The sequence below is a fragment of the Crocodylus siamensis genome, chromosome 11 (genome assembly GCF_052110815.1).
Source record: "Crocodylus siamensis isolate JL-2025a chromosome 11, ASM5211081v1, whole genome shotgun sequence".
NCBI lineage: Eukaryota > Metazoa > Chordata > Crocodylia > Crocodylidae > Crocodylus > Crocodylus siamensis.
In genome coordinates this window covers 735,553-761,816 of record NC_143405.1, presented here as the reverse complement: position 1 = coordinate 761,816, position 26,264 = coordinate 735,553, and the positions used below count along the sequence as shown (strand labels likewise).

General features: G+C 51.1%; 1 protein-coding gene across 1 annotated transcript in view; it reads left to right on the top strand.

The window, feature by feature from the left end:
* LMX1B (LIM homeobox transcription factor 1 beta) overlaps positions 1–26,264 on the top strand; it is a 94,871-nt gene that overhangs the window by 345 nt on the left and 68,262 nt on the right. The window contains exon 2 of the mRNA XM_090021972.1: positions 56–242. Coding sequence (XP_089878098.1) covers positions 56–242 — 187 coding nt within the window. The remainder of the gene's footprint in view (positions 1–55; positions 243–26,264) is intronic.

Here is a 26,264-nt window from a genome sequence, read left to right as displayed (position 1 = left end):
GCGGCGCGGCGCGGCGCGGGCCGTGCGGCCGGGCTGACGCGCGCTGTCCCCGCAGGCGCGGAGGTGCCGGCGCCGGCCGTGTGCGAGGGCTGCCAGCGGCCCATCGCCGACCGCTTCCTGCTGCGGGTGAACGAGTCGTCGTGGCACGAGGAGTGCCTGCAGTGCGCCGCGTGCCAGCAGGCGCTCACCACCAGCTGCTACCTCCGCGACCGCAAGCTCTACTGCAAGCAGGACTACCAGCAGTAAGCCCCGCGCCCGCCCCGTCGGCTCCCGCGCCCGCGCCCGGCGCTGCGCTCCCCTGCCCCCCGCCCGGCCCTGCCCCCCGCCCGGCCCGGGCCCGCACGCACAAAGAGCAACGACTCCCGCGTTGCGGCAACTTCGCCGCGGCAACAATGCGCGTTTCGTAGCGCCGGCACGAAACGCATCGCTATGGAAACCCGCGGGGCACGCCGGCGGGCCCGGCCCGGCCCGGCCCCGCGGGTCCTGGGCAGGCGGCGGGGTGCGGCTGCCCGAGACTTCTCTTGCTCGGCCCTGAGGAGCTTTAGAAATGCAAGATGTGCAGGACCTGCCCGCTTTGAAAAGCCCCGGGGAAAACAGTGGTGTTTTGTAAACTCGAAGTAAGAGAGAGGGCTGCACCGGGGATGCCAAACAAGGGTCCCTGCCTTTGTGCCGGGGGAATATTTCCTGACTAGCACAGAAAGAAGTGCAGATATTATCAAAGGCGTCTAATTGTATGGGGGAAGCAGGGCAACCGGGCTGACTGGCAATAAAAAGATATCAACATGTTAGCCTTTGTTGGATCACAGCACCTAGTGTGACATGACATGGCAGCCCGCTGTGCGTGCCCCCAAGGACTGACAGCAGAAGGAGCGAATGGAAAGAGGGAGGGGGGCACGGCCAATCCAAATTCGTTTGCCCTGAAATTTTATTAAATCGGGAGAGAAAGCGCGGGCGGCTGCACACACAGCAGCCGCGGCCGAGGCTTGGAGAAGTTTCTTGCTATCAGCGTGGCCTCCTCACAAAAGTGTAAAAACAGCCCTGCACGCAGGCACACACTTGCGCCGCGGCGTGTTGCAGCACACGGGTTTCATGGGCAGGAGCCTGGAGGCAAAGGCGGGAGTGAATTGTGCTGCACGCCCGTGCCCCCTTCGCACCCCCGGCTGTGCCGCCGGCCACATGCCGGGCGGGTATTGAGTGATGCTTTTTTTAAAACCAAAAATGAGGAGCGAAGGAATGTGCAGGCAGCAATCCAGTCAGGTGCCTTTGTTATCCTGCATCCCGTGCCCGCAGCTCGGAGGGAAAAAAGGGAAGGGAGATTTCCAAAAATTTCTTAAATTTCTTAGTTACTTAAACTTACTTTTAAATAGCTTTTCCCTACATAGCAATGCAATTTACAGGTCAGCTTTGTCCAGAGCTCCCAGGACTGGATTCGGGGCTGTGTGTATCTCTGGAAAACGGGGCTCTCCTCTGCCTAATGAAAGCAAGCTTCTGACGGGTCGGATATCAGACCTTAAACCTTTCCCCGGGTCAGGAACGATTGCTGCCTACCCCGTGCAAATTTGGGTGGGGGAATTTCATGGGAGAAGGAAAGGAGAAAGCATTTTTCAATTTTATTTTTTTTAATAAAAATGCTGGCAGCCGGAAGCTGCTCGTCTGTTTGGAGCGCAGGGGTAAATCCGGGGGGAGATGGACGAGCGGCCGGAGCCCGGATCGCAGTGGTCAGAGGTGCCTGATAAATGCAATTTATCACCCGAATATCACTGCTGCATCCGCGGGCTGCGCCTCTGTGCTCTGGCTCTGCTTCAGCTCCTGATTCGATAAGGTGCAGGCGGTGGATATTACACACTGGTCTTTTGATTTCCGTGTGAACTGCTGGTACATTTGTAGTGGGGGGGAGCATTTGATTGCAAGGAGTTTAGGGGACGACAGAGCAGCAGTGTAGCAGCATTTTGAGGGATGGATCCTGTGAGCCTAATGCAAAGGAAACTGCCACTGGTGGTAGTAAAGCTTTGGCAACGAAAGGGTGGCAGGATTGGGCTCAAAGTTGGCACTTTAAGCTTTGTGGAGGGGGGAGGAATGAAATCTCTCTGACGCAGGGGAACAGTGATCAGTCCTGGGGAAAAATGAACGAGATCTCGGGTTTTGCCGCAGTAAAATCAATGAAAATTTTTAGCTTAAAAGAAAGTATTTCTTATAAATGTAGGGTGAATTTTCCTGCTTCAAAACCATTCATGATTTAAAATATGAGCTTGGCACTCTCCTCCCTTCATTTAATCATGGCTGTACTTGGCGTGCTGTTGTGATCTAAATGTTCAGCGTTACATAAAGGTTGTGTCTCGTTTCGGGCTGTTTGGTAACAGCGTTGGTGCCGGCTCCCAGCGCTCGGGTCTGGTCGGGGCTGGGGCTTGGGTGCTGAGGGCAGTCTTTTGTCTGCGTCTGCCGTGTGTAGAAAATGTGTCTTCCTGTTGTATGTCTGCAAAGCAAAGGTGGCAAAAGAGTTCCTCCTTTCACAGTCCCTGCAAATGGGGACCTGCGAGCAGTAGCTGATATTCCAGCATTTTTCATTTGCATTGCCACTTGGTGTTTTGCTCAGGGTAAGAGGGGAAATGCATGGGCTTTTCTCTCGAGCACCAGGACGCGTTGGGCATTATTTTAAGCATCCACGCTGGATGCCGTGAAACATTAGCACAGATTTCTGGCATGTATTTCTGCTGTTCCTGATCTCTGGGCCTTTCTTTGTCAGTGAGTACACTTGTTTTTTACGTGAAATCAACCTGGAACCGAGCATAAGTAGAGAGACAAAAGAAATTCAGTCGGGCATCATTACTATGCTAAATTTTAGCCTTTCCAGATTTTTGGAACTGCTTTCTGGAGAGCAGAACAATAGGCTGGTGTTTCCCAGTTAGCTTTTACATTTAAAACAAAACAAAAACTCCCTATTAGGAAATGTCTCCCTCATTTTTGTGAACGTTCGTTTCTTTTCCAGCAGAAGAGAGCGTTTCTGTGCCGAGCGGGCTGTGGAATGCAGGCAGGATCCGTGGTACAAGAGATGTCTTGAGCTCTCAGCCTCTGCCACACATAGCCCCGATCATAACCATTTACTGGCAGCAAGCCTCTGTTTTGTTTTCAGTTTCATCGTTTTTTTATTGTTGTTTTTTTAGCTGCAGAGTCCTAATCTCATTGTTGCCCTCCTCAGTACAGATGTTCAGATTCTGAGCACGGTAAATTCGGCAGCATTAATGTTCCACTCTGCTCGTTGCCTCTGCTCAAGATTGGCACAATCCTTGTTAGTTTGCCTTGAGCAAATAGCCTGAAAACTGTGCGGAGCTCAGAGACCAGGAGCAGCAAAAGAACTCGCTCAGAATATGGAGTAACGGTGAATTTACAGCATCCAGTATAAATCTAAAGAAAGTGTCTGAAATGCTCTGCTATTTTTGCTGAAAGTTCGATGCACCCCTTTACATCAAACCAACTGGCCATGTTAACAATCCTTAGCAAAACCCGTTTTTAATAGCACCTCCAAACACTTTTGTGCACAGTTATGTGAAATAAATGAGTCACTGGGAAAGTTTAGGAAACGTTGCTGTTATTTCTGCAAATGACGTCACCAGAATAGCCGGAGACCAGGCTGCAAACCCGGAGCTTGCCCCCATGCCGGCAGGAATTCATCCCCACGCAGCCTGTGTGAAGGGTTGCAGAGGAGATCGTTCCACCGGCGCTGCACGGAGACGCGAGGTTGATTCGGAGGATGTGTAGTCAATGCTAACACAGAGATTGCTTTGAAGGAGATTTATGAATTTGAGGAGGCAATTCTGAATTCAAAACAAAATTTATTAAGTGGAACTTTTCTAGATTACAAAACAACGAGAACAATTTTTACAGTCAGCCACAGTAGAAAATGAGGATGATTTTTTTACGTAACAGGCTACGTGCAATTATGTTAAGTAGAGGAGTAATCAATAATATTTAAACTAGTAGCCTCGGAAATTTATATAAAGAAAAAATAACCAATAAATAGGAAAGCCAATGTGAAAATATTCTTCCTTGAAATATCTAGTTGAAATGGAAATTTCAGACTCTGTTAGCACATTTTTTTTTTATTTGTTTGTTTTCTTTTAGCGTTGTGATTTTTTGCGGGGGAGGACAGAAGGGTCTAATTTTTTTTAATAAATCAAAAATATGCATGGCATTCTTTTAACTGTAAATAATACACCATGGTCAGCATAGGGTATATAAATCCCGCTGTCCTTTTGCAGGCTAATTGTTGTGGGGGTGTATTTCCATTCTAAGTTTATACACCCTCCATGCTCCTCTCCACATGGATCGGCATATAAAGAATTATGAGTCTTAAAATGCTTACTGCCACGGGGACTTGAAAAACCAAGGGATATTTAGTAATAATTAAAGACTGCGGTGATTTATACAGATTGCTGGGAAGAAATGTTCAGGAGAAAAAGAGATTCTCTACACGCTGCAGTTACTTATGACTCAACTCCAACAGAAGATCCTGCATTTCTTCCCAGGCAAAATTCACAGCACCCTTTCTGTAAAGAATACCACTCACCCTGCTTTGTGTGACGTCGCAGAGTGAATCCGGCATGATTTTACTTAACATCTATCCTTCCCTGGGCGTGCAGCGTACAAAAGTTACTGTATTCTGTGGGCTTGTGCCTGCGTTCCTTAAACACCTTCAGTGGGAGACTTGGTTGCACCAGGAATGAGGACTGGGCCCTCTGTGGATGTAATAACATATATACTTAAATATAAACATGCTCGCTCCCTTGCCACCTTTGTGTGTGTGTGTGTGTGTGTGTGTGTGTGTGTGTGTGTGTGTACGCACGCAGCCCAGCATGCACGCACAAAGAGACCTTTACACTTTTGCTGACTTGCTCAGGGAAGGAACGAGTGGGGCAGCTATTAAAATATTCTTTTATTTTTTATCATTGTTACCATCATGCAGAGGGGCAGGCAAGCCAGGTTTTGTGCCTTGAAATCTTGTGCGGCTCGGTTTTGATGGGGGTGTTTGCGCTGTTCAGTTTTTGTGATGGTTTTGCAAGGGTGGCAAATGCACGGATGTCACTTATGCTGCATATTATTGAAGAGTAATTATGTGCTGCTTAGGCTGAATTAGACCATTTTCATGTGTTGCATAGGAAGCAGCCATCACTGGGCTGTGTGTTTTACCTCTAACAAGTGACAGAAAAAGCATATTAAAATGCCATCCGCTGCTTAGTTGTACTGGATCAAAACAGATATTTGTGGAATAACTAGAGAGAAACAGTGTTGTTTAGTTACATTTTTCCTTTTCTGATGTGTCATATATATATATATTAGTGCTACTTATCAAGCAGTAGAAAATAAAAAATTAAAGAGTGAGAAGTGAATTATGCAGTAACCCTCAGTAAAGGAAAACAAGCCATGTATTACTCTTGGATGGTGTGCTGAGGTAGAAAGGGTTTTTGGCATGATTTTGAGATGACTGCATTACGAGGCAAAATTTACTCATAATGAAATGAATTTTCTTGTTCGTTCTAAAATAAAGAAAAGCCCACGTTTATTCTGAAACAAAGGAGCAGGTTAGCAATATGTGAAGACACAGTGTAAAACTTGACAGATGAATTAGCTGGCAGTTACGTTGCGAGTCAGTGGCGTTTGGGTTTACGTTGGAGCACAGGATTCGTCCTCCTGCTGTCGCTGGCCTGAATTAGAGTCCGTGGGCAGGGAACTCCCAACCAAGTGATTTTTCAGTACAGGACCCTCAATCCATACAGCGCTGGTATGCGGTGTCTAAACTTACTAATTAAAATACGCTAAAAAATGCAGGGTCACTATTCCATGGAAGCCAAAAGCATGCTCCAATTTAAGAGATTAAAAAAAATGTAAGTGTGAAGCATACCCTGGTTAAATTCTGGAAGAGAGACAAAGTTTTTCTCTATAAGAAACCAGGGGAAAAAATATGTTGTTAGCTGAGCGTCTAACTTAAAGTAAATGCTGCAAATGGCAAAGCGCGGGGACGCCGAGCTGGAGCAAACAGAGCATGGGAGATAGAGGCATAATCGCCGTCCGTGACAACAGCCTGGTCTTTGGTTCTAGACACGGTGCTCGGTCGTGTTTGTGACCGGCACATTAACACGGGGCAAAATCCTGCTTGCCGTATTCGGGTGAATTGCCCTATCCCCTGCCTCCCCCCCCACTCTTTTTTTTTTTTTTTTTTTTTTTTTTTTAAGATGCTGCTTTAATTTGGGAGCCAACTGAGGCAGATCTTTAACAGAGTATTTCTTTCAAATTAGTAACCTTGCATTTGTTTTGAGCTCTTGAAATCACTTTGGCTAGACTGATATTCCTCAAGTGAAATATTGCTGTATTTTTTTGGAATGTGTGAAATTGCTTAAAGTCTTGCACCTTGACAAACTTGTCCAATCGGTATGAGTAATGCAGTCGCAGAGATTTGGCCCAGGCATTGGCATCAGGAGGTGTTATGAAAAGTAAAGACAATTTATGTTTGTAAGAACGGTTGGGGGTGGGGGAGCAAACGGGGATGTTTTCCCCCTGGAAGCATGAACAAACCTTGCTCAAAACAGCAGTTTTGCAAAATAAAATAAATAAGTTGTGCAGCAACAGCTGGTGTTTTTAACAAATATTTACCCTGTATATATGAACAGTGGGCATAAAGAAAATATGCATTCGCCATTACTATTTATGTGATATTTACTGTAGTTGCAAAATATTTTGTAAGTAGAACGCATTATATATAACACATTATGCAATTTAATGCAATGTATGCTGAAGTAAACATGCTTGTAATGAAGTATACCGCTTGCAGTATCCGTTTTAAAAAATAACAAGTTCAGTCTTTATTTCTCAGAGTTAAGACTGTGCTTTATATATATTATAGTATGTAATAATTATATCAGCCTTGCAAAATTGTTATGGAAATTTCCAGCCCCAGCTCAAAACGGCTCGTCTGCCTTTGATGATTAAAAAAAGGTTTTTCTTACCCATCAAAAACTACTTGCCACAGGCAACTGATCAAGTAGACATTTGCAAGTTTGTATTACAGTTAAGGAATTGTAATTTGGTTATCTCCAGTTTGATACGTTGTTGGTGTGATTCATCCTTGAATTTGTAGAGTCATCCGAATGTAGAGCTTGTGAAGACATTAAATAACTTGCTCAGTTAAAAATAATTTCTTTTTGATATCACAGTAACAAAACCAAAGGACGTAGTTCTTACGGATTTTATAATGCTTTTTAGTCCAGATATTTCTATTAATAGCTGACACATCTATGAAGAATATCCTCATTTCTGTGGTTATTTATTTGCTTCTGGAATATCTCTGGATTTTTCTCCCCTCGCGTGCTCAGTACCTTCTGCAGATTTTAAGACGAAATAGCATACGTGTAACTCCCATGCGTTTCCCTGGGAGACAGACACATGCATGAAAGGGTAAAATTTGGCTTTTGATTTCCCTGTAAGTGGTGTATGGGTTGAGTGCGTTGTTTATAATGTACAAGAGCACACATGTATTTTCTTAGAGCTAATGGGCTGTACATGCACATGCTGGGGACTAAACCCTGGTTGCAGCTGACTTTGGTTCAGTAGTTTGCTTGAGTAAAGCACCGGTATTTGGCCCCCTGTATAGTTTAGATCGGCATACAGACATTCATCATTAAAAGAAATCCTTGTAGGACAGGCTACCACAGCAGTGTTTTGCAATTGTTACACTTATGATGGAGATATTAAACAGGCAAGTGAAAATGAGAATACTAGTCATTTCCTACTTTGTTTCAGGCTTTGCTTACTGCATCCAGAAATGACTAATTATTTTCTCAGCCTGGTAAAAAGACTTGCAGTTCTGCTTGTAATGCTGCCGGCTCGCTCTCTGAGCGCCGGTGACAAAATATGAGAGCGCTGTGAGCCCAAATACTGTGGCACTGAGGTGTTCAAAAGCCTAGTAAGCAGAAATGTTCGTTCATTAAGTGATTGGTTTGTGTGGTGCTGAGAGCCCTTATCTTCCAGTGAAGTCGGTGGGAGTTGGGGCCGCTGTGCACTTTGCAGGATTGAGTCCTAAGGGTGCAGCATTGTACCTGCCAAAATTCATTAGTGAGAAAGGTTATCGTTCTCATTAGCATCCATCGGCTCCACAAATCAGTTGTTTTAACCTGTGGGATCCTATCTTTTGACATAATCGGTTTGCCTACAGCTAGCATTTTGATATCGTTTGATACATTCGAGTCCTGCAACTCCCCGCAGAAGCATAATTTCACAGCTTTCCTGTTTTCAGGCCTTTTCTCAATATGTCACAATCTCAACCCTGTTTCATGAGGACTGGTTTGTTTAACGGGGTTTTGCTTGGTATTGTCATGGGGGAGGGAGGGGGGGCAAGAGACTTCCTAGCAAATCAAAATAAATACTCAGAGAAATCTGGAATGAACTGTTAGTGGTGGAAAAAACACAATGAAACAAGCACAGAATAAGCAAACTCTTCTCACTCCCATTTTGAGGTGAGCTTTGTTGCAGTGAAGTACAACCCTTCACAAGACAACCTGATGATCCTGGCACCACCCATAAATACGTGGGCTTTTTTACGTATGTGTCATTGTGGTTAATGATCCGTGGCAATCAGTCAGTAATTCAACAGTCTTAAACAATTTTGATGGCAAGCTGTCCCATTTTTTGCTGGATCTAGACAAATTAGTGGCAACTGCCTGACACAGTTTCAGGCTTTGGTTTTGTATTAGCAGTGTGTTCATTTGGGGGTATATTCATCATCTGCTAATTATTCAGAAAGTCCCAACAGTCATTCTTGCCAGATCATTCTGAGTACCGCGTTTGCATCTTTGCATGCCTGGAAAAGTTTTCTTTTGAGAGCTGGCAATCTAGTAGTCGTGCTTCGCAGGCTGTGCCCTGCACGGGGGGTGCGACGCAGTCGTTTTGGAGAGGACGGCGTGTGCGCTGCGGTGTAGTTTGAGCCGTGCATTCTCACCGAGGTCGGCGGCACAGTCCTTACGTAGCCGTCGTCCGCGTAGGAAAACACCCCGTTTCGAGTGGCTTGTGCCGTGCCTGAGTTCATGTCACTGGACTGAGTGGGGGGGGCTGAGACCATGGCTTCCGGCAAGTGGCAGTGTGCAGCGTCATGCACGGTCACTGTACGTGCACGTCTGGAGGGAAGTCGGTGGGGCTGCTCAGGGGATACCGGTCTGTGGGGATTGGGTTCTTTTTAAGGTAAAACACTCTGGATATTCATGTTAAATATTAAAATTGGCCCTGTGAGTCCTAGTCAACAGTCCAGCTTGGCACAGCTACCTCTGATGACAATAAGACTGCCACACAGGTAGGGGGACGGGGTGGGCTAGCTCCTGCTTATCCTGCTGTCAGTGGGAAAGCCGAGCTGGCGTACCATGTATTGGTGTGTGTGCGCACGCTCCCACGAGCAGCTGAGACTGTGGAGTGTCTTTCTTCCTGTTAAGAAGCTTCTCGGCCTGCTTGAGTGTGCTTTGAAAAGGCACGCTCGTGCGCGTGAGCATGCGTGTGGCTGACGCGTAGGGATGGGAATCCAGAAGCAAGCATCTGTGGCCGGCCTTGCCGCTGACAGCGTGGCATCACACAAGTCTCTCCATCATCTCTCTGCCTCTCGCTGCTTCAGGAAAGCGAAAGCATTGCAGTTGTTGTTCTTCCTGCCAGTGGGCCGTGAGGGTTAACGTGGGAATGCTGCAACGCAGACGTGTTCAGACTCCAGGGTGTCGAATACACAAGAGCCCTAGGCAGACGGACAGGCAGGCAGTGCTTTGGGAGAAAGTCACTTCTCTGCAGACCGTCCGCACAAAGCCTAAGCATCTCCCACGTTTCGTTGTTAGGGTTAAAAATGGACTTATAGACTCCATCATTCATAGCAGGTCAACTTGCGTTCTCACACAGCTTTCTATAGAAACACATCTCCCAGGTGTAGTAGTAGTAGTATTACTGTTATTGTCACGGTCATCATGCATCAGAATCCTGTCACTTCCATCAGAGATAATCAGCACTTAAACAAACATTTAAAAAACCGGAAAGCATGTATTTAACTTTCAGATTTTGGTTCCAGCAGCCTGCGGTGCTGGGGGTGCCAGGAGGCGATCGGGCTCAGCAGAAGTCCAACAGCAAAAGCAATAAAAAAAGAAACCCTGCGGAGCGAGATCGCAAACGTAGCGCTGGACGGAAAGCGGGAGAATGGCTGCAGACCCCGTGGGCTCCCCCGGGCCCGCGCGTGGCTGTCAGCGCCGTGCGGGCAGCGCTTCGGCCCGGGGCGGCGAGGCGAGGAGCAGCACGAAACGCGGGGCCGGGCGGGGAGGGGAACGAACGGCACGGCCGGGGCGACGCAGGAGCCGGGCGGGAGGGAGGACTGGGCCTTCGCAGGAAGCCAGAGGAGTTTTAGCAGCATAAAGAGCGGAGGAGAACAGGCTGGCCCCAGTGTAAATACAACTGCACCGAGACCGGTTTACCTCGGGCCGCTGAGGGTCGTCGTGTCCCCCCTCCCTCCGGGGAAGAGTGGAACGGGGGGGCCCGGCTCCTCGCTGCCCCTTTTCCCCAAGGCCTCGTGCCGAAGCGGGGCCCTGGCGGCAGGGCGGCCCAGGAGCCCCCGGCGCGGCGAGATCGGCGCGTGCCCCCGCTGGGGACGTGGCTCCCGAAGCGGTGCGGGGCGCGGAGCACCAGGCAGAGTCGGGGAAAGCCAGGTTTCTGCTGCGGACCTTGCGAGGGGGCGTAAATGGTTCCTCTGGCCTTTATTTTCCTAGGGTCTGTCTCTCCCTGTGGCCTAGCAGGAAAGGAACTGCTTCTGTATTCCTAGGTATCGCGTTGGGCCCTGGGGATGGTTCCTGCTTGCACCTCTGTGGATTCACTTTCATCTAATCCAAACACCGAGAAGTCTGGAGACAGTCTTGCTTTTATTTATGCACATATATACAAAACTACTTAGTTGATGATTTCATGTATCAACAGTTGCCTAGGCCATAAGCTGCCCACACAGTTTTCCTTTGGAAATCACCAACATGCGACAATAGCAGCGTTGAAGCCGCACGCTCTCCGGCCAAGAGCGCTTGTTCTGGCATTCACACGAGCACAGATATTTCTGCCAGTCGCCTTTTTGATGCCCAGGGCAGGTTTGGAAGTGCAGGGCGAAAGGCAGACTAAGAATCGGTGCAGTTGCGGGGAGTTACAAGTACAAACTGTAGGGCAGCGGTGCCCAGGCTCTGACAGATTGTGCACCACACATTTAAAATGATACCACTTGAGTCCCGCCAGCAACTTTCTCAGTTCAGCCCTGTGCCACTGGGCAATTTGTCCCATGTAAAGTACTCATAATCAGCCTGTTACTGTGTACCACTGACAGGTTGCCTGTGTACCACTGGTGGTGCCCGTGCCATGGGTTGTTTCGGGAAAGTCCCTGGAGGCAGAGCGGGACAGGCAGAGGACGTGGCAGGCCGTGCTGAGCTTATAGTGTAGAGCCGGCTCCTCAAACCTGCAAGCCCTTGCCTTTGCGGCAGGTAACAGCCAGTGCTTGCTGCCTGGTGGAGTGAGACTTAATTTTTGCGGGGGTTGTAAGGGACTTTCATTAGAGAGTAACACAGGACAGCTGGTTTCTCACCTCCCCTCTGTAATTATTCCTCCTCCTGAAGCCGTAAGTCGCACATGGGAGGTGCACGAGGGCGGGAGTGAGACTGGGAAGGCCCCGTCCCAGCACCGCGGTCTCTGCCGCGTCGTGCAGAGACAGATGTTGGTGCGGCAGTGTTGGTCACTGGCAGGGAGCCTCCTCGCCCTGACAGATGCTTTGGGATGCTGGAGAAGTCTCAGCCATCTCTGAGCACATCCCTCCCATGCCAGCATGGTCCAGTGGCAGGCATGCTGGCTTGGCCCAGCCCCCGGATGGCCTTGCGGGCGTGCAATAAATTCACGTCCGTGCTGCCTATGTGACTTGCCTTGGAGAAACCGCAGAGTGGCAGGGGGTGTCCTGCGGAGCAGCCGTGCTCGGCCCTGCCTCGGGCTCTGCCGGCTCGCCCAGACCAGCGGAGGCCTTGGAGCGGGCAGTCTCGACCGGGGGCCGTGAGATCCTTTCAAGGGGGGCACGGGTTCCCGTGCAGTTTGAACGCTGTTGGGTGTTAGAAATATTCTGACTTGTGATCTTTCTGCGTTCTTTGCTCTCATTTTTCTGTAGTCAAAAAAAGGGTGAAGACTAAGAGCTGGCATTTTCTGTGAGGGCCTTCAGTGTAAAGAGGTGGAGACGCGCAGCTTAGACTAGAGGTGCTGGCGGATGGGGCCGTTCTCTCTCGGGCTTTCTCCAAGTCAGCGGAGCGTCGGCTCTGCTCAGCCCCGCGGCAGGAGCGAGCCAGCTGCGGTGGTCCGTGGGCATTCAAGATCCTACTCGACGTAGCTGGTGTCATGGCACCAACTAGCATTTCCTTGTTGAACTCACCATGCTGATGTTTGCCTTACTGTTAGGTTGTATAAAAATAAATCCATAGCAAGCGAACGGTCTTTCTTTCATACACATCTTACGAATATCAGTTGTCTAGGATAATTGAAGCCTGTTACATTTGTGGGTTTTTTTTAACTTAAACATTTAGCTCACATTTTGGCACTGGTTGGTCTGAGTACACAGCGGATACATTCAATGACATGAGCTATAACATTCAATTTGTTGGATGCCACAATTAAACCTCAGCTTTTTCACCCAGGCATTTAAAAGCCAATTGCAAATTGTCACTCAAGCAAGAATACATATAAACAAGGGCAAGGCATAGCCCCAAATCCTAACAATGTGATTTTCATCACCCTATCAGTCTTTGGGGAGTCTTCAGCTTCCATCTGGAAGTACCTTCAACCCTGTCCAGCTTCGGATCTCGAAATAACAAGAACAGAGGAAAACCAAAATTACATGGAGTTTATTGCCATTTCAGAAGGAAAAAAGTGTTTGCAAAAGTTTATTCAGGAAGCCAGGGGAAGTTAAGTGGGAGACATTTGCCATTTCATCAGTCTGTTGGTGATAGCCATTCATGTCATAAATGGCTTGTGTCATTTGATGCCAAAAATAACACAATTTTCCTCCCCAAAGGCCTATAGGGTTTTTTTGCAATAAATGTTTATTTGTTAATAATATACTTTAAACAGCCCAGTCTTGACCTCAAGTCTCCAAAAGAATCCATCTTCTCTCCGAAAAATCCTACAAAGTTTGTGTAATTTTTCTGGGGAGGTGTAATTGATGGGGCAGTGAAGGGTAGTGTGTTTGCTTTAACTACTGCAGCTGCGTGGATTAGCTGTTTATAAGGGCCTACTGTGCTTTGAATGGCTACTTTCTTAGATTTCAAACTCTGGTTGACAGCACTTCCTAATGGTTTCATGGATTTGCTTAGGTTTGATCAGGAAAAATAAATTTCTGTATTAGCTCTTCCATTGTTCTCCTCCTCGCTGCTGTTTCGCAGTCTCCGAAGCACTGGCATGCGGAGGTACCGTTTCATTGATTAGCCTGCTCTGTGCGGCCTGCCACAAGGTTAGGGACAGGGTAACCGTTTCCAGTGGCTGATGTGGGGCCTCATCCTGCACCGCCTGCCCCAAATCTCCCAGTGATTGTAGTGGAAATTTTGGGTGCTCAAGGAGCCGCTTGTTTGCAAATAGTTTTCGGTCAAGTCTCTTCATTTGTGAATAGGAAACTCAAGTGTAGCTGTGTGTGTTCAACATGTGAAATGCTCTTTTTGCTGACAGTGTCCCAGGGGGGTTCTGGAGGAAAAAAAAATAATTACGAGTTGTGCAAATCTGCACAACAGATAATTGTTGTGGTGTGAGAAGAAAAATGCTTTCACAATTCAAGTCAAATCGGTAGAACTTGACTCTAGAAGAAACATAAAAACAATTGTATTGAACTTAAGACCATTATATAAGCTTTAAATTGCCTTTCCAACAGTGAGAGCTGGATTTCTGCTGTTGTAGTATTTGCAGGACGTCAGTGATACGTAGTTAGCAGTCTAAAGGTTGCCTTTCCTGTGGGATTACTACCTGCCGTGTCTCAGGTCATGTTAAATCCTCTGTTTCACCAGTTTGGGTCTAACATCACAACCAGTCTGCTCTTCCTCTGGTGTTGCTCTTCATTCCTATTTGCCTTAAAAGGCAAAGCATTAAGGCATTTGTTGAAATTTTTTTGTTGGCCTTAAAACAGGGAGGGAAAGTTTTTAGTACAAACATCTTTGGTGCAAAACTGCAGCATTTTGAGTTGCTACAAAGGACCTTTTTTTGTTTTTTAAGCTTTCTATGAGTCCACGTGTGTCTAGGTGAGAGTCTCATCTGTATCTAACCTCCCAGAGCAGCTTTTCAGATTAATATATACTGACTGAGAGCACCCGCAGCCAGTCGGGCATTTGGGTAATGCTTGCAGCAGTATGTGTGAAAATGGATGGAAGTCACTTTCTCTGCAGACATTTCATGTGTGGGGAGCTAAATTTTCTGGATTATTGGCATACTTGTGAAACTCCCTTAAAACTCATCCCTTTGCAGGCGGGCTCCATATTGCCAAACAGCAGCAGTTTGTTGCTGGGAATATCGGCCTGTGTCTGATTCAGTTAGGGCTTTTTCCATGTGCGTCGTTGATCCTTATACTGGGAATCGGCATTTCTCCTCTGGGCCCTGATCCGGAAAACACTTTCAGCATGTGCTCAGTTTTGCTGGGATGCTTTCTGTTCACACGAACGATGTTCCCCGGTACACCGGGGTTGAAGGATTGAGGCCCGAGTGACTCACCAGCAGGCAAAAGCTGATCTACTTTCCAGAGGGGTTTTCTGTGATAGTCAGAGCATTTGTCACCTGAATAACTCTCCTGTACAAGATTACTTTGAATGACAAAGGCTTGACTTTTTGTTGCTGCCTGTTCTGGCTTCTTTAAGAGAGATCTCTGCCTCTTAAATTTAGGGAGAGGTGACTCTGTCTGCTTAAATTACAAACTAATCCTCACTTAAATCCAGAAATGTTAAAATACTCAGATGACAGTGTTAAAAATGCCTTTAAATCTTCAGCAGGGCTACAACCTGTGCCCCTTTCAATCTTGATGCATTTCTGCACTTTCTGGTTCCTGTGGAAAGGCTCCGCGCAGAGCGCGCTGCCCATTGCCTCCCTCCCCAGCAGGACAGTGCTTTTCCTCCCGGTTTTCCCCGTGGTTTGTGGGCTTTCCCTGTGCTGACGTGCTCGCTGGCGCTGGGGACAGGAGCGGTGTCCTTGGCAGGACTCACGGGATCGTGCAGCCTCTGCGCAGGCCCCACCGAGTGGAATGCAGAGGGGCAAAGAGTCTGATCGTTGCTAACGCTGGGGTAGTTGTGTCAAGGGGAGCGAGGAGCCGTGCGTGCCCCAGGTAGTCACTGCCTTTTCAAGAGGCAGAAAAGATGCTGACACGAGCCAAAAGCAAACTAAGCAATGGGTTGTCTCCAGTGGTTTGGATCCTCGGGAGGCTGTTACCAGCCATCCCGCTGCTGGACATGCAGGCGCTGACATCGGACGTCTGCTCCTGCGCCTGTCCGCGCCTCGGGCCCTCTGACACAACATCTAACTCCAGCCGTGCACGTGAGCTTTGGGACTTTTCTTGCAAAAGCTCCCAGTCATTTCTGCCCCTGCGCAGACGCGGCTGCAGCCGGAGAGCAGCTCCTGGCCCGCCGGTGCTGTGGCCGAGATGATTCCTATCAGAGTTGTGTCTCTGCGCCTCTTGCACTCTCGTAAGATCCAACATCAGCAGCGTTAAATGGACAAATGAGCAGGAGAGAGAAGAAAAGCAAAGGAGCAATTAAATGTAACTTTTCATCATGAAAAGGATTTCACTGGTTTATCTTCTAATAAGATTATGTCACTAACACAAGTACCCAGAAAACCCCTGATTGACAGGCGCCTGTACTTTTATCAGGCAGTGTGACACTAAACCTCGGGGCCTTTTGTCCGATAGAGTGAGCTAACGGAAACTTGCCATCCTAATCCCCTTATTCATGTCAAGCACAGAAAAGAAGTGCTGCTCAGATGGCACCTTACAACAGTGTCACCTCCACCCCCTCGGAGCTGGATGGACGTGGGACATCTTCTGCTTTGTCCAGGCTCCGCGCCCCGCTCGGCTGGAGCCGTGCTGCCTACTGTACGTGCAGCCCCCGTCCCAACGGGTCCACGCCGCTCGTCCTGCTGCTCTTTGTGTCACGTCTTCCCGCGCTGGGAGCATCTCGTCATATTTAAAGTAGGGGGATTCGTACGTCTGCTGCCAAGAAATCCTGCAAACGGTATAGACGTGCCACCGCTTTAGTACTTTTTAATTTCTTTAGAGAAAATGCTGTCTGTACATGTAGATTTTTCCCTCTGCTCCCTGCGTGTGAGGGGCTGCCTTGGGCTGCATTAAATCTGCCACCTCGCAAAAGGAGTTGGAGGGTGGAGCTACAAACAAGCAAGCTTTTCAGAAACGCGGCGTCGGAGAGCACGGCAGCACGCTGTTGTGCACGGTACCGACTAATGGGCTTATCATTTCAAAAGCTCACAGCAGAATTGATCGTGTCGTGCTAAGAGAGCAGATACCTACAGAATTCACTCCCGGTGTCGTGGAAGTCAACAATTCATCCCAATCACTGGCATTATCATTTCATAGCTCCAGTCTTTTCTTAGGAGTAGGAATTCCTTTGTGCGTGTCCCTGTGGTAACCTATTTCAACTAGTGGTTCCCTGTGGTGCTTTATTTACTTGTCCAACTGTTTGGAAGTCTGTTAGTCTAAAGATCAGATGCACTGAAACAAATCTGATTACTTTAACCAGTCCTGCAAATTCTTCTTTCTCCCTTTTTATTGACTTCTCTTCAGCTAGAACTAATACACATGCAGCAGGTGGGCAAGTATGTCTCCCAAAGTTTAGCCTCTCGGAGTTACCGTGAGCAACTATAAATCTTTCTGTTTTTCTTGGAAAATGTGGGAAACCACAGGTATTTGAAAAGTTGCCTCCTCAGTAGTTTTGCAGAGTCCGTACTGGTTGCCCAGATTTCTGAAAAGGAAGTCACTGGAGTTTTAGGATTATTCTGCGTTTCAGGAAATGGGCTTGTTCTTTTTTTTTTTTTTTTTTTAATTCCATTTGAAATATTCAGTGTTTTAGCAAATGCAACCAGAACCAGAGGGTAGGGGAGGGAAGCAGCCCTAAGAGTTGCAGATTTTTTTTTCCTAGCCCAGCATTATCGGTCCAAATAGTAGCTGAAATTTCATAGAAAGAATTTGCTGAATGCCAATGGAGGCAGGACAAGCTGCCAGCCTGGTGTTTAAAGGGTATTTTTCCCCGCCTCTTTATTTTTGCACAAGGTGGGATTCGTTTCCCGGAGCAGAAAGGAGCTGTTACTGGTAATCAGTGTTTCCAACACATTTACCAGCAGTTCTGAAAACGGGTCTGCGCGTCTGCGGGGGCGAGGAGGATGCCCTGCAGAGCTCGCGGCACCCGGAGGCGGCCACCATCCTTCTCCCCATTTTGGAGCTAGGAGTGTGCATGCTGGATTGGGCCCCGGCGGGCCGAGCCCCAGCCCCTGTCCTGTGCAGGACTTGCTGCCTGCCCCCGCACAGACGATCTCCCGCTCCAAAATGGTTCATGTGGGGGCTTCTCGGTGTCTCAGTTAAAACCATCTTCTCTGCAGCATTTGCTGTTGTTTTGTCAGGCTTTATTCGTTTTAACTTGCATATCAGGAGCTGCAGTCCAACCCCGCAGAAAACTCTACAAACAAGGTGCACTTTTAACAAATAAGCAAAGGAACGCAGCAGATAGGAGGGTTCCCGTTTAGCAGAGGTTGTATCATTACATCTGATGGTCTTGATTTGCATTTGGGGCTCAGCACCGTCTCCAGTTCAACTACAGGCATGTAATTAAGGGCAGAGTCGGGGGGAGCAGCAGAACCCCATTAAATAAAAACACCTGAGCGATCACTGAGGTTAATGAGTGACTCTGCTGTAAGCTGATGGGCTAAGTGGAAGTAAGAGTTGAGTTGTTTTGCAGATGACATCTCGGCGTTATTTGGAAATGTGTGCACGATGATGAAAACATCAGACTGCCAAACAGTCCCAAGCGAAATGCAAGACAAGGGCTGTAATTCTGTCATGCCAGAAATTCCAGAAAACAGTCAGATGCCTGGACGGTTCAACAAAATAGACTTTGGAAAACGAGAGGAGAAGCCCTTTTTTTTTTGGGTAGGTTTCACATTTTGAAACGTCTGGACTCCTCTCTGTTCCCCTCTGTGCTTAAAAGGCAGTAATTCATTTGCAGAAGAGGTCCTCCAGCAGGATGTCACAGAGTGAAAACGAACAGGTCTGTTTTATTAGCAACGAGCTGGTCGGGTACGTTGTGCATCTATCAAAGGCACCAAGCCTCCCGCTCGGGGGAGCGCCGTGGACCCGCACGCAGCAGCACCGCGGATCCCGGGACGCGTCCTGGCCCCGCCGAACACGAGGGTCAGCAAACAGGGACACGGCGGTCCACCTCCGCGCTGGCGGGGCGGTGTCCTCTGCTGCCGGGGCGCTCCGCACTACCTTGTTCTGTCGGAAAGAAAAATAACCCTTGCTTAGACTGAAAAAGAAAAAAAACAACTTTGGGGATTAAATTTCAGAGCCTCCCCGCCTCTCTCCCAACCCCCCACCAAAAGCTGAAATGATTTGTGTTCAGGGGTCTGTGACCCAGGGAGGCATCCAACAGCCGAGGAGGGAAACATTTGGAGTTCAGAGGGACAGTGGGTATAGATGACCAGCGTAAGACAATGCAGATGTTTCAGATCAGGAGTCCTCTAGTGATGACAGGAAAGTGCCCTCCAACAGACCTGCTGATTTGGCTCTCATCTAAGGTTTTGTTTTGGTTTGGTCCCCCCCAGCCCCACTTTTTTCCTTGAGATACAGCACTGTAGTATGGCCTTTGGTTCAGGGCTCACCAGGAAGGATATGTCTCTCTCGCCAGGCTCGAGAAAGAAAGAAACCGAGCGTCTGAGCGGTGCTTGTGGCGTGCGCACATCTGGCAGCAGCGACCGCGAGGGGCGATCCTGCTCCCCCAGGAGCCCCGGGGGGTGATCCGGGCGCCCCGCCGCGTGCAGCGCTCCAGCGCGTTGACGCTTCAGAGGAGCAAGCAGCCGGGGCCTCCCCCTCCCTCGGTGCAGGACAGCGTCTCCCCGGGCGGAGGCACCAAGGGCAGGAGGAGCCCCCCGCCCGTCGGACCCCGGCCGCGCGCCGTCCCGCCTGGTCCGCGGGCCTGTGTCTGCGGAGCTGCCTGCCCAGGTGGTTCCCGGCCTGCTCCGCTCTGGCCGTCGCCCGCGCGGGCAGCTCTGCCGCTGCGACCGGCGCGAGCGGAGAGAGGGCGTTTGCCGGGCCAGCCTGAAGCCCGGGCAGATCTGCACCTTGTAGACTGACTAAGTCAGAGATGCGTAGCACGAGCTCTTGCAAGCGGAGGGCTGACTCCATCGGCTGCTGCGGCGGGGCCGCGGGAGGCCGAGCTGCTGAGTGGAAGCAGCGAGTACGCTGCGACCGACGCTGCCAGGCGGCGTCCTGCGAGCAGCCAGGCCTGCGGCGAGGGCTCGGGGGCACGGGGCGAGCGGTCCGAAAGGAAAGCGTTCCCTTCAACACTCGTTGCTTTGGCTTTAGGCCATCGGTTCAGGGAGCGTAAATGCCACGGGCGCCCCTGGAAAGGCAAAGGTGTCTTAGCTTCCTGTTGTGCTGCGCACCGGAGCAGGCAGCCCCTGTCCCCTTGCGCGCTCGGTGCCACGGCCCGGGGGGCGCGGAGCCAGGTCGCGCCCGCGCCACGTCCGGCGCCCTTGGGCCCGGCAGCGTTTGGCCCGAAGCCGCCTCGCAGGCAGCGCCGTGTGGGCCAGGGCTGTGCCAGGCGTCGATCCGCCCTGGCCCTTCCTTCTCTCCACCGGCTCCTCGTGGGAGCGTCTCCCGCCCTCTGCTCCAGACCGAGCCTGGCAAGCAGGCCCCGAGCTCTCGCCGTGACAAACGACCTTTAGACAACCGTGTCTTCACTGACACGTGGCTTGTCCAGTTCGCCTCGTGTCTGGGGGCAAGTTCTGTCGCCCCGCTGGTGAGCCACCCTCCTGCCTGGGGCTCTGGCCCTCCTGGGAAAAGGACGAAAGTCTGTTTTGCGTCAAGTGAGAGTTGAGGAGTCCCGCGCGCGCGCCCGGTGCCTGCAGGTGCTGATGGGCCGCGCTGGCGCTGCCTGTTCACAGCTTCGCAGTGGCGCGCGCTGCATTTCCTCGAGCTAAGCTTCACGTTCCCCCTCATCTGTTGTGTTGCTGCTTTCTGTGTAGTGCAAAGTGTCTGGCAAGGTTGGAGCACGCTGTGATCTCCTGCCACAGCACTGTCACGGGGAGGTCACAGTTCAAGAGCCCTCTTCTGATCTGCTCCCGCGGAGGAAGAAACGCTCTGCCGGCGTCTCGGACGAAGCCCCTCGCCTGCGAGTCCTGGGACGTTGTGGTCGGGCGCTGGGCTCGTGGCAGGGATCGAGCCGTGGGCTGTTACGGCCCGGCCTCAGCCCTGGCATAGTCTCGGTCGGGAGAGGAGAGCGAGGCTTTACGACTGCACGCAGGAATGCGCGCTGGAAATGCGAAGGAAACATTTTCAGGGAAGATTCTCTTTAGAAACAAATGATCCTGGTTTTCCATTTCGGGGCCGTTCGCTCCGAAGCCAAGCAGTCTCCGTTCCAGACGCAGCCTCGGCATGTAACGTTTGGGCTTTGAGACACCGAGGAAGTGCACGGCCTGCTCTCGATGGCGCGGGCGGCCGCCGGGTACCCCCGAGTGCCAGCGCAGGCGACCAGCTGGTTCTTTACGTTGTATGCAAATTAAAACTACATCTGCCTCCCATATGTCCCCAATGCACCGCTTACATATGTCTTTGGATGTGTTATCTTAATCATATTTATAGGCCAATGCAAAAAATGAAGTTTTAAAATGTTTTTTAGCTCCATAATAATAGAAAGCTAACAACTGCAGAGCAAATGAGACGTTTGCCACGCTCCGGTTGTACCGTGCCATTATAATACGTACTCGGGAATTGTATTTCCTCAACGGAGTGAAATCTCTGGACAACTCTGCTATCTCACCTCTATTTTTCTTTAACCGAGATCTAAAGAAAAATTAATTGCGCGTCTCTGACTGATTGGTGTCCCGCTGAAGTATGGTTCTAATCCTTATTAACATTCTCCAAAGTCATGCATGAAATATGACTTTTGCGCTACACTCCGAGGCATATGTTTTCTCTTTCCAGTGTATTTTTCAAAGTATCTTCAGCCCTCACTGCTGTTCATTATTTTAAGATAGGTTTAAAGTTTGCCACAGTCTCAAAACTGATCCAGTACAGAGCATTGCAAGGAAAAAAATGACACATCGTTCTGTTCATGAACACAAATTGCTTCTGATTATTTAGCTTTGAATGTTCCCCTCATACTGTTTCTATTAAAAGCTCCAGTATATTTACCCTTGATAGTGTCTTCAATTAAGTTAAAAAGGGTCCCTTTTCTATAGCAGTATGTAAAGAAAATAGTTGTTACAACCACAAAATTACCGTAAAAACCTGGTTCTAGTAAAGTACTACTTCAGTTCAACAACCACAGCACGAAGTTTGCTGTTTCCTTGTAAACTTTCCAACCACTAGATAAACAGACGCTTTATCTTTGTATAGGAAGGAGTGTCATCCCTTTGTCTTGGGGTGGTTTTCACAGCTCTCTGCAAAATACAGGCTCTCTTAATGAGACGAGCCTTTTTTAAAACCTGTTAATTGAGATCTGAAATTTATTCTCTTGAACCACCCCTGACACCGAACTTTACTGCGCGAGGAACGTCGCTAAGGAATTGGCGAGCGCCTCGGCGGTGCCTCGTGGGGTCTCCTTGTTCGCGTCTCAGGAGCGGGGCTCATTTACACAGTGACAAGGGGACGAGCGGTTGTCGCAAGGGGCATGCCGTGACTCCGGCACACCACTTGCATAGTCGGGAATGGTTCATTTGCCTTTAAAAAGCTCCCCGACCAGGGCAGTGCTCCTGGCTGCAGGAAAGCTGCCTTGCCTCGTCTTCCCACGCTGCAGCATCACTCGTCTTCCCAGGCCGCGCAGGCGCAGACCCGGAGCGAACGTGTCGGGAACCCGGCCTGTGTCAGGGAGTTTCCACAAGTGATTTCATGTCGCTGGGAAAACCCCTCCACCTGCACTAGCGCTCTGATCCCTCGCTCCTTTTCTCGTCCTTCAGAGGGGTTTTACCAGAGTCCAGATGGTGGAGCGGAGCCTTTTTTATTTTATTTTATTTTGGGAAGGGGGGTACTGTGTTTCTATCCAAATTACTTTGTTCCCATCACTCTTGCAGTGGGTGCACGAGATCAGCTGTAGGGATTTGATCAGAAAAGAAACAGGAAGCATGAAAAAGAAGGAGCAGAATAGTGAAGTAGGTCTGGGGAGACGCAAGCTAGCCCCCCTTTAAAAAAAACCCGTAGCAAGGATGCTGCTGTACTTGTAGCCGGCTCCCCGGCTCGCAGCGACTGCAGTGCATCTCTGAATGAATACTTCACATGCTTGAGGCTACAAAGCTGCTTGCGCTTTGAAGGCACTGGGGTATGGAGGAAAGGGCTGTTTGAAACATGTCGCTTTGAACTGCGGTGGAGGGTCCCACGGAGCCGGCCACCTTGGCCCTGCCCTGCTCCCTCCGAGATCTGGTTCCAGTCTGCGAGCCCTGGAGCCAGGGCAGAGTCTGCTCAGGTGGCCCCACTGTGAGATGTCAGGCTGATAAGTGAAAGTAGAGACTTACTCGTGAAGATCAAGAGTTTACTGCCTGCGCCGAACCTCGTTCTCGGGCAGTGGCTCCGGATGACAACAAAGGGGTTTTCTGCCTGGAGAGACAGATGCCGCCTTTGCAGAACGGTGCCTTCAACATGAAGTCTGAGCCCGGGCTCCAGTAAAGGCCGTCCCGGGACTTCGGTGGATTGCTTCAAGAGGAAATTCGGAGCTGGGGGGTGGGAGGTGTTAGGTGGATCTGGAAGATCTTTATGAACAAATGTTTTTTATGGAACCTATAAAAGAACAGAAATATTGATTATGGATGGGCTTTACAGCACCGTGTCTGTTCAGAACCGGCAGTTCAGGGCTCAGTAGCATTCCTGCCAAGAAAGCCAGATCGATGACTGGTTCTGGGACATCCTGGAAGCACCGATTGCTCGTGAAAATAAAATACTGTAGCCTCTCCCTGTGCAGTTTGAGGGCTTTGTTATTACTTCCGCGGGTCCGGACCAGGGCAGCGCTCTGCTGGCTGCTGTACGAGCCGATACGAATTGGCAGCATCTCCCCTAAAGAGGCTGTTTTCTCTTTGTGTTACTGAGGTTTCCAGTGTGAAATCACGGCCATAATTCTTTGGATAGCCTGCTGAAACGCTAGCCCTCCACTCCCACCTCCCACGCCAGCTCTTCCAGCATTCCTCCGGGAAAGGGGAAGATCCTGAATTTGGGGGAGAGAAGTGAGTGCAGGGTTCAGGCAGCCCAGTGATGGACTTCAAATGGCCGTGCACTGCACAAGCACTTCTGAGAAGCACACTTCAAATGTTAATCCTGGCACGACCATCGAAAGCAAACTTGAGATGGTGTGTGCACATCTAATGGATTCAGCTAACGTCCTTCTGTTTAGTGACTGAAGTGACTCACGCTGAGGAGGGATACAACACTGCCGGGCTGACCCAACTCGCGAGAACAGCATGAACTGAAGAATTAAGAGCGACTGTCTGCAGGGAGGGGTGGTAAGGGATGTGAGGAAGAAATTTGTGAACAATTACCGATTGTGAATAAACTGAGCACCCCGCGCGCGGCCTGCTCGCGGAGATGTTGCAAACAGGCCGGGAGGTGCAACTTGACAGATTGCTTGTGTTGTGCCGCCTTTGCTCAGCAGCTCTTCTCAATGCAGTGAGGGCCGCATGCTTCTTCGTTTGCTTTAATTTGGGTGCTGACAGTAGGTAGCAGTGCTAGGCTCACAGCCAGTGAGAGTTTGTGTGCACCGGAATGAGTTAGACCTGAAAACGCAAGAAATGTCAAAAGAAAATATTTTGTTCCTGGTGTTTGAATTCGGTTCACGTAAAGCTGGGAGCACACAGAGGTTAGCAATTGCAATTTTTTGCAGCCAAATTTTCTTCGTTGATACCAGTGTAAATCCAAAATCACTCTGCCAGGCACAACCAGTGCAGAATTCATGCAACTGCGTGTAGTTTTGACCTGTCAGAAGGACACTGCTGAAAGAGTGCAAGCCTTTCAAGCCCTGGCTGGAAACAGTGTCATTAAGCAGCAATAACTTCAGAGAGAAGCTTTTAATAACTATAATTAACATTTGTGGTTGCTTTAAAGGCATAGGAACGGGCAGCACGCCTGTTTTAAGGGAAGAAACGAGCTTTTAGTTTGATTTCCTGAAGGCCTTTGGTTTTACTATTTCTCGATGTCAGTCAGAGCTCGCAGCCCAGAGGCCATCACTGTTGCAGCGGAGGCTGCGTCCGGCCAGGACTGACGCTGGCCACAGCGGCATCTGCCCCTGCCCTGTGGTCCATGGTTGCGGCTCCGTGGCCCCTCCTGCCCCTCGCGGGAGGCCGGGGGTCGTGTGACTCGGGCTGTGCAGCCCCCGAGGCGACACAGGGAGTCGCTGGCAGAGCAGGGCACCGCACCAGCCTCGCCGGGCTCGCACCCCCCCTGCCCAGCCGGCTCCGCTCCACGCCGCTCTCCGGGCTGCCCGCGCGCGGCTCCGGGCGAGACATCCTGGCAGTGTGGCCGGGGGGCAGGCCAGCCGGCTGCGGGGGCCGTGTCCTCCCCCTGCCCTGTGCTCTCGTGCGCACAGGCCTGCGTCCGCAGCGGGGATCCAGGAGAGCTGCCTCCCCCGGCAGCGGGGCAGGAGAGGACCAGACACGGCGCAGGGGTGCAACACCAAACGGGCTGGGGCCTGACGGTGCGCACCCGGGGCGGCTGCACCCCAGGCTCCGGGCTGGTGGGCATGGACAGATCCGGCGGGGTCCCGGGTCCGAGCGCGAGGGGGTGCCTGCCGAGGGATGGGGGCCGGGGAAGCTGCCCTCCCCTGCGGCGAGGGGCTGGCGCTGGGGTGGGGGGGCTGTGTGGGGCAGGAGCAGGGGGCAGCCTCCTTGGCCGTGCTTGCGGCCTGCCACATGCTCAGGCCAGGCCTGGTGCAGCTTCGGCCGGCCTGCCCGCATGACGGTATCGGAGACCGCGGGGACACCTGGGCACGCGCCGAGCCTGCGCTGCAGCCCCCCCGAGCTGGGCACGTCTGGGGCGCACGTGCAGGCGGGGCCAAGGGAGGACACGGCCACTGCATCCTCCTGACGTGCGCCGAGCCCTGCCCGGGTCGCAAACGCTCGGCCTGCCGTCCTTGGCGTGTGAGCCAGCGCGGCACGAGAGCGCTCCAGGGGCTCGGCGCCTGCTTTGGGAGGGTCACGGGCCGTCCCAGGGGCTGCAGGCTGTACCCGGAGCCGCGGGGCGAAGCAGCGCAGCCCCGTCGCTCCGTGGGCGGCCGACACCCGAGAGAGGCGTCCGATCGGGACCCGGGCAACGTAACCAGCCCCACCACGCAGCGTTTGTCCTTCGTCCTCCCCCCGGGTGCAGCGGGGTTTTAAGCAGTTTTGCTTCGTGGTGATGCTGGCGGAGGCCGGGGCCAAGGCACAGCTGCGCAAGGGGAGCGGACGGGGCCAAGGCTTGTGCTGGTCCCTGTTTCCAGAGCGCAGGCCAGACCCTCCCTCTCCTGCCTGCAGCAGCCCCCCGTCCTGCTGTGGTTCGGCTTCGGCAGACGCCCTTCGCCCACGCGGACCACAAAGACCGCGCCCAGGCCAGGCCAGGCCACATGCGGGCTGCGCTGGCCCGGGGACGCCGGGTGCACCAGCTGGCCTGCCTCCGAGCTCGCCTGGGGCAGGTTTGGCGCTGGGCAGTAACCGTGTGGGCCCGGGGCGGCCGAGGCGGAAGGAGATCCTGGGCGTCCGGTCTCCTGTGCTTCGTGGAAGCCGTTCGCACGCCGGGAAGGGACTGGGCGATGGGATGCCGGTGTCGCCACTTGCGCCCCTCCCCCCCCGGGCGAGCGGGCTCAGGGCTGACCCGAACCTCTGCCCTGCCTGGGCGCGGGCGGTCTCTGCGATGGCGGCCGTCCAGACCAGCGTGGTGTTGCCGGCTCCCTCGTTGCTCCGGCCACGGCGGCTGCAGGTGAGGTTCAGGTGGGACCAGCTGGCTGTGAACAAGCAAGGAGGGGAGTTTTGGGGCATCCATGCCA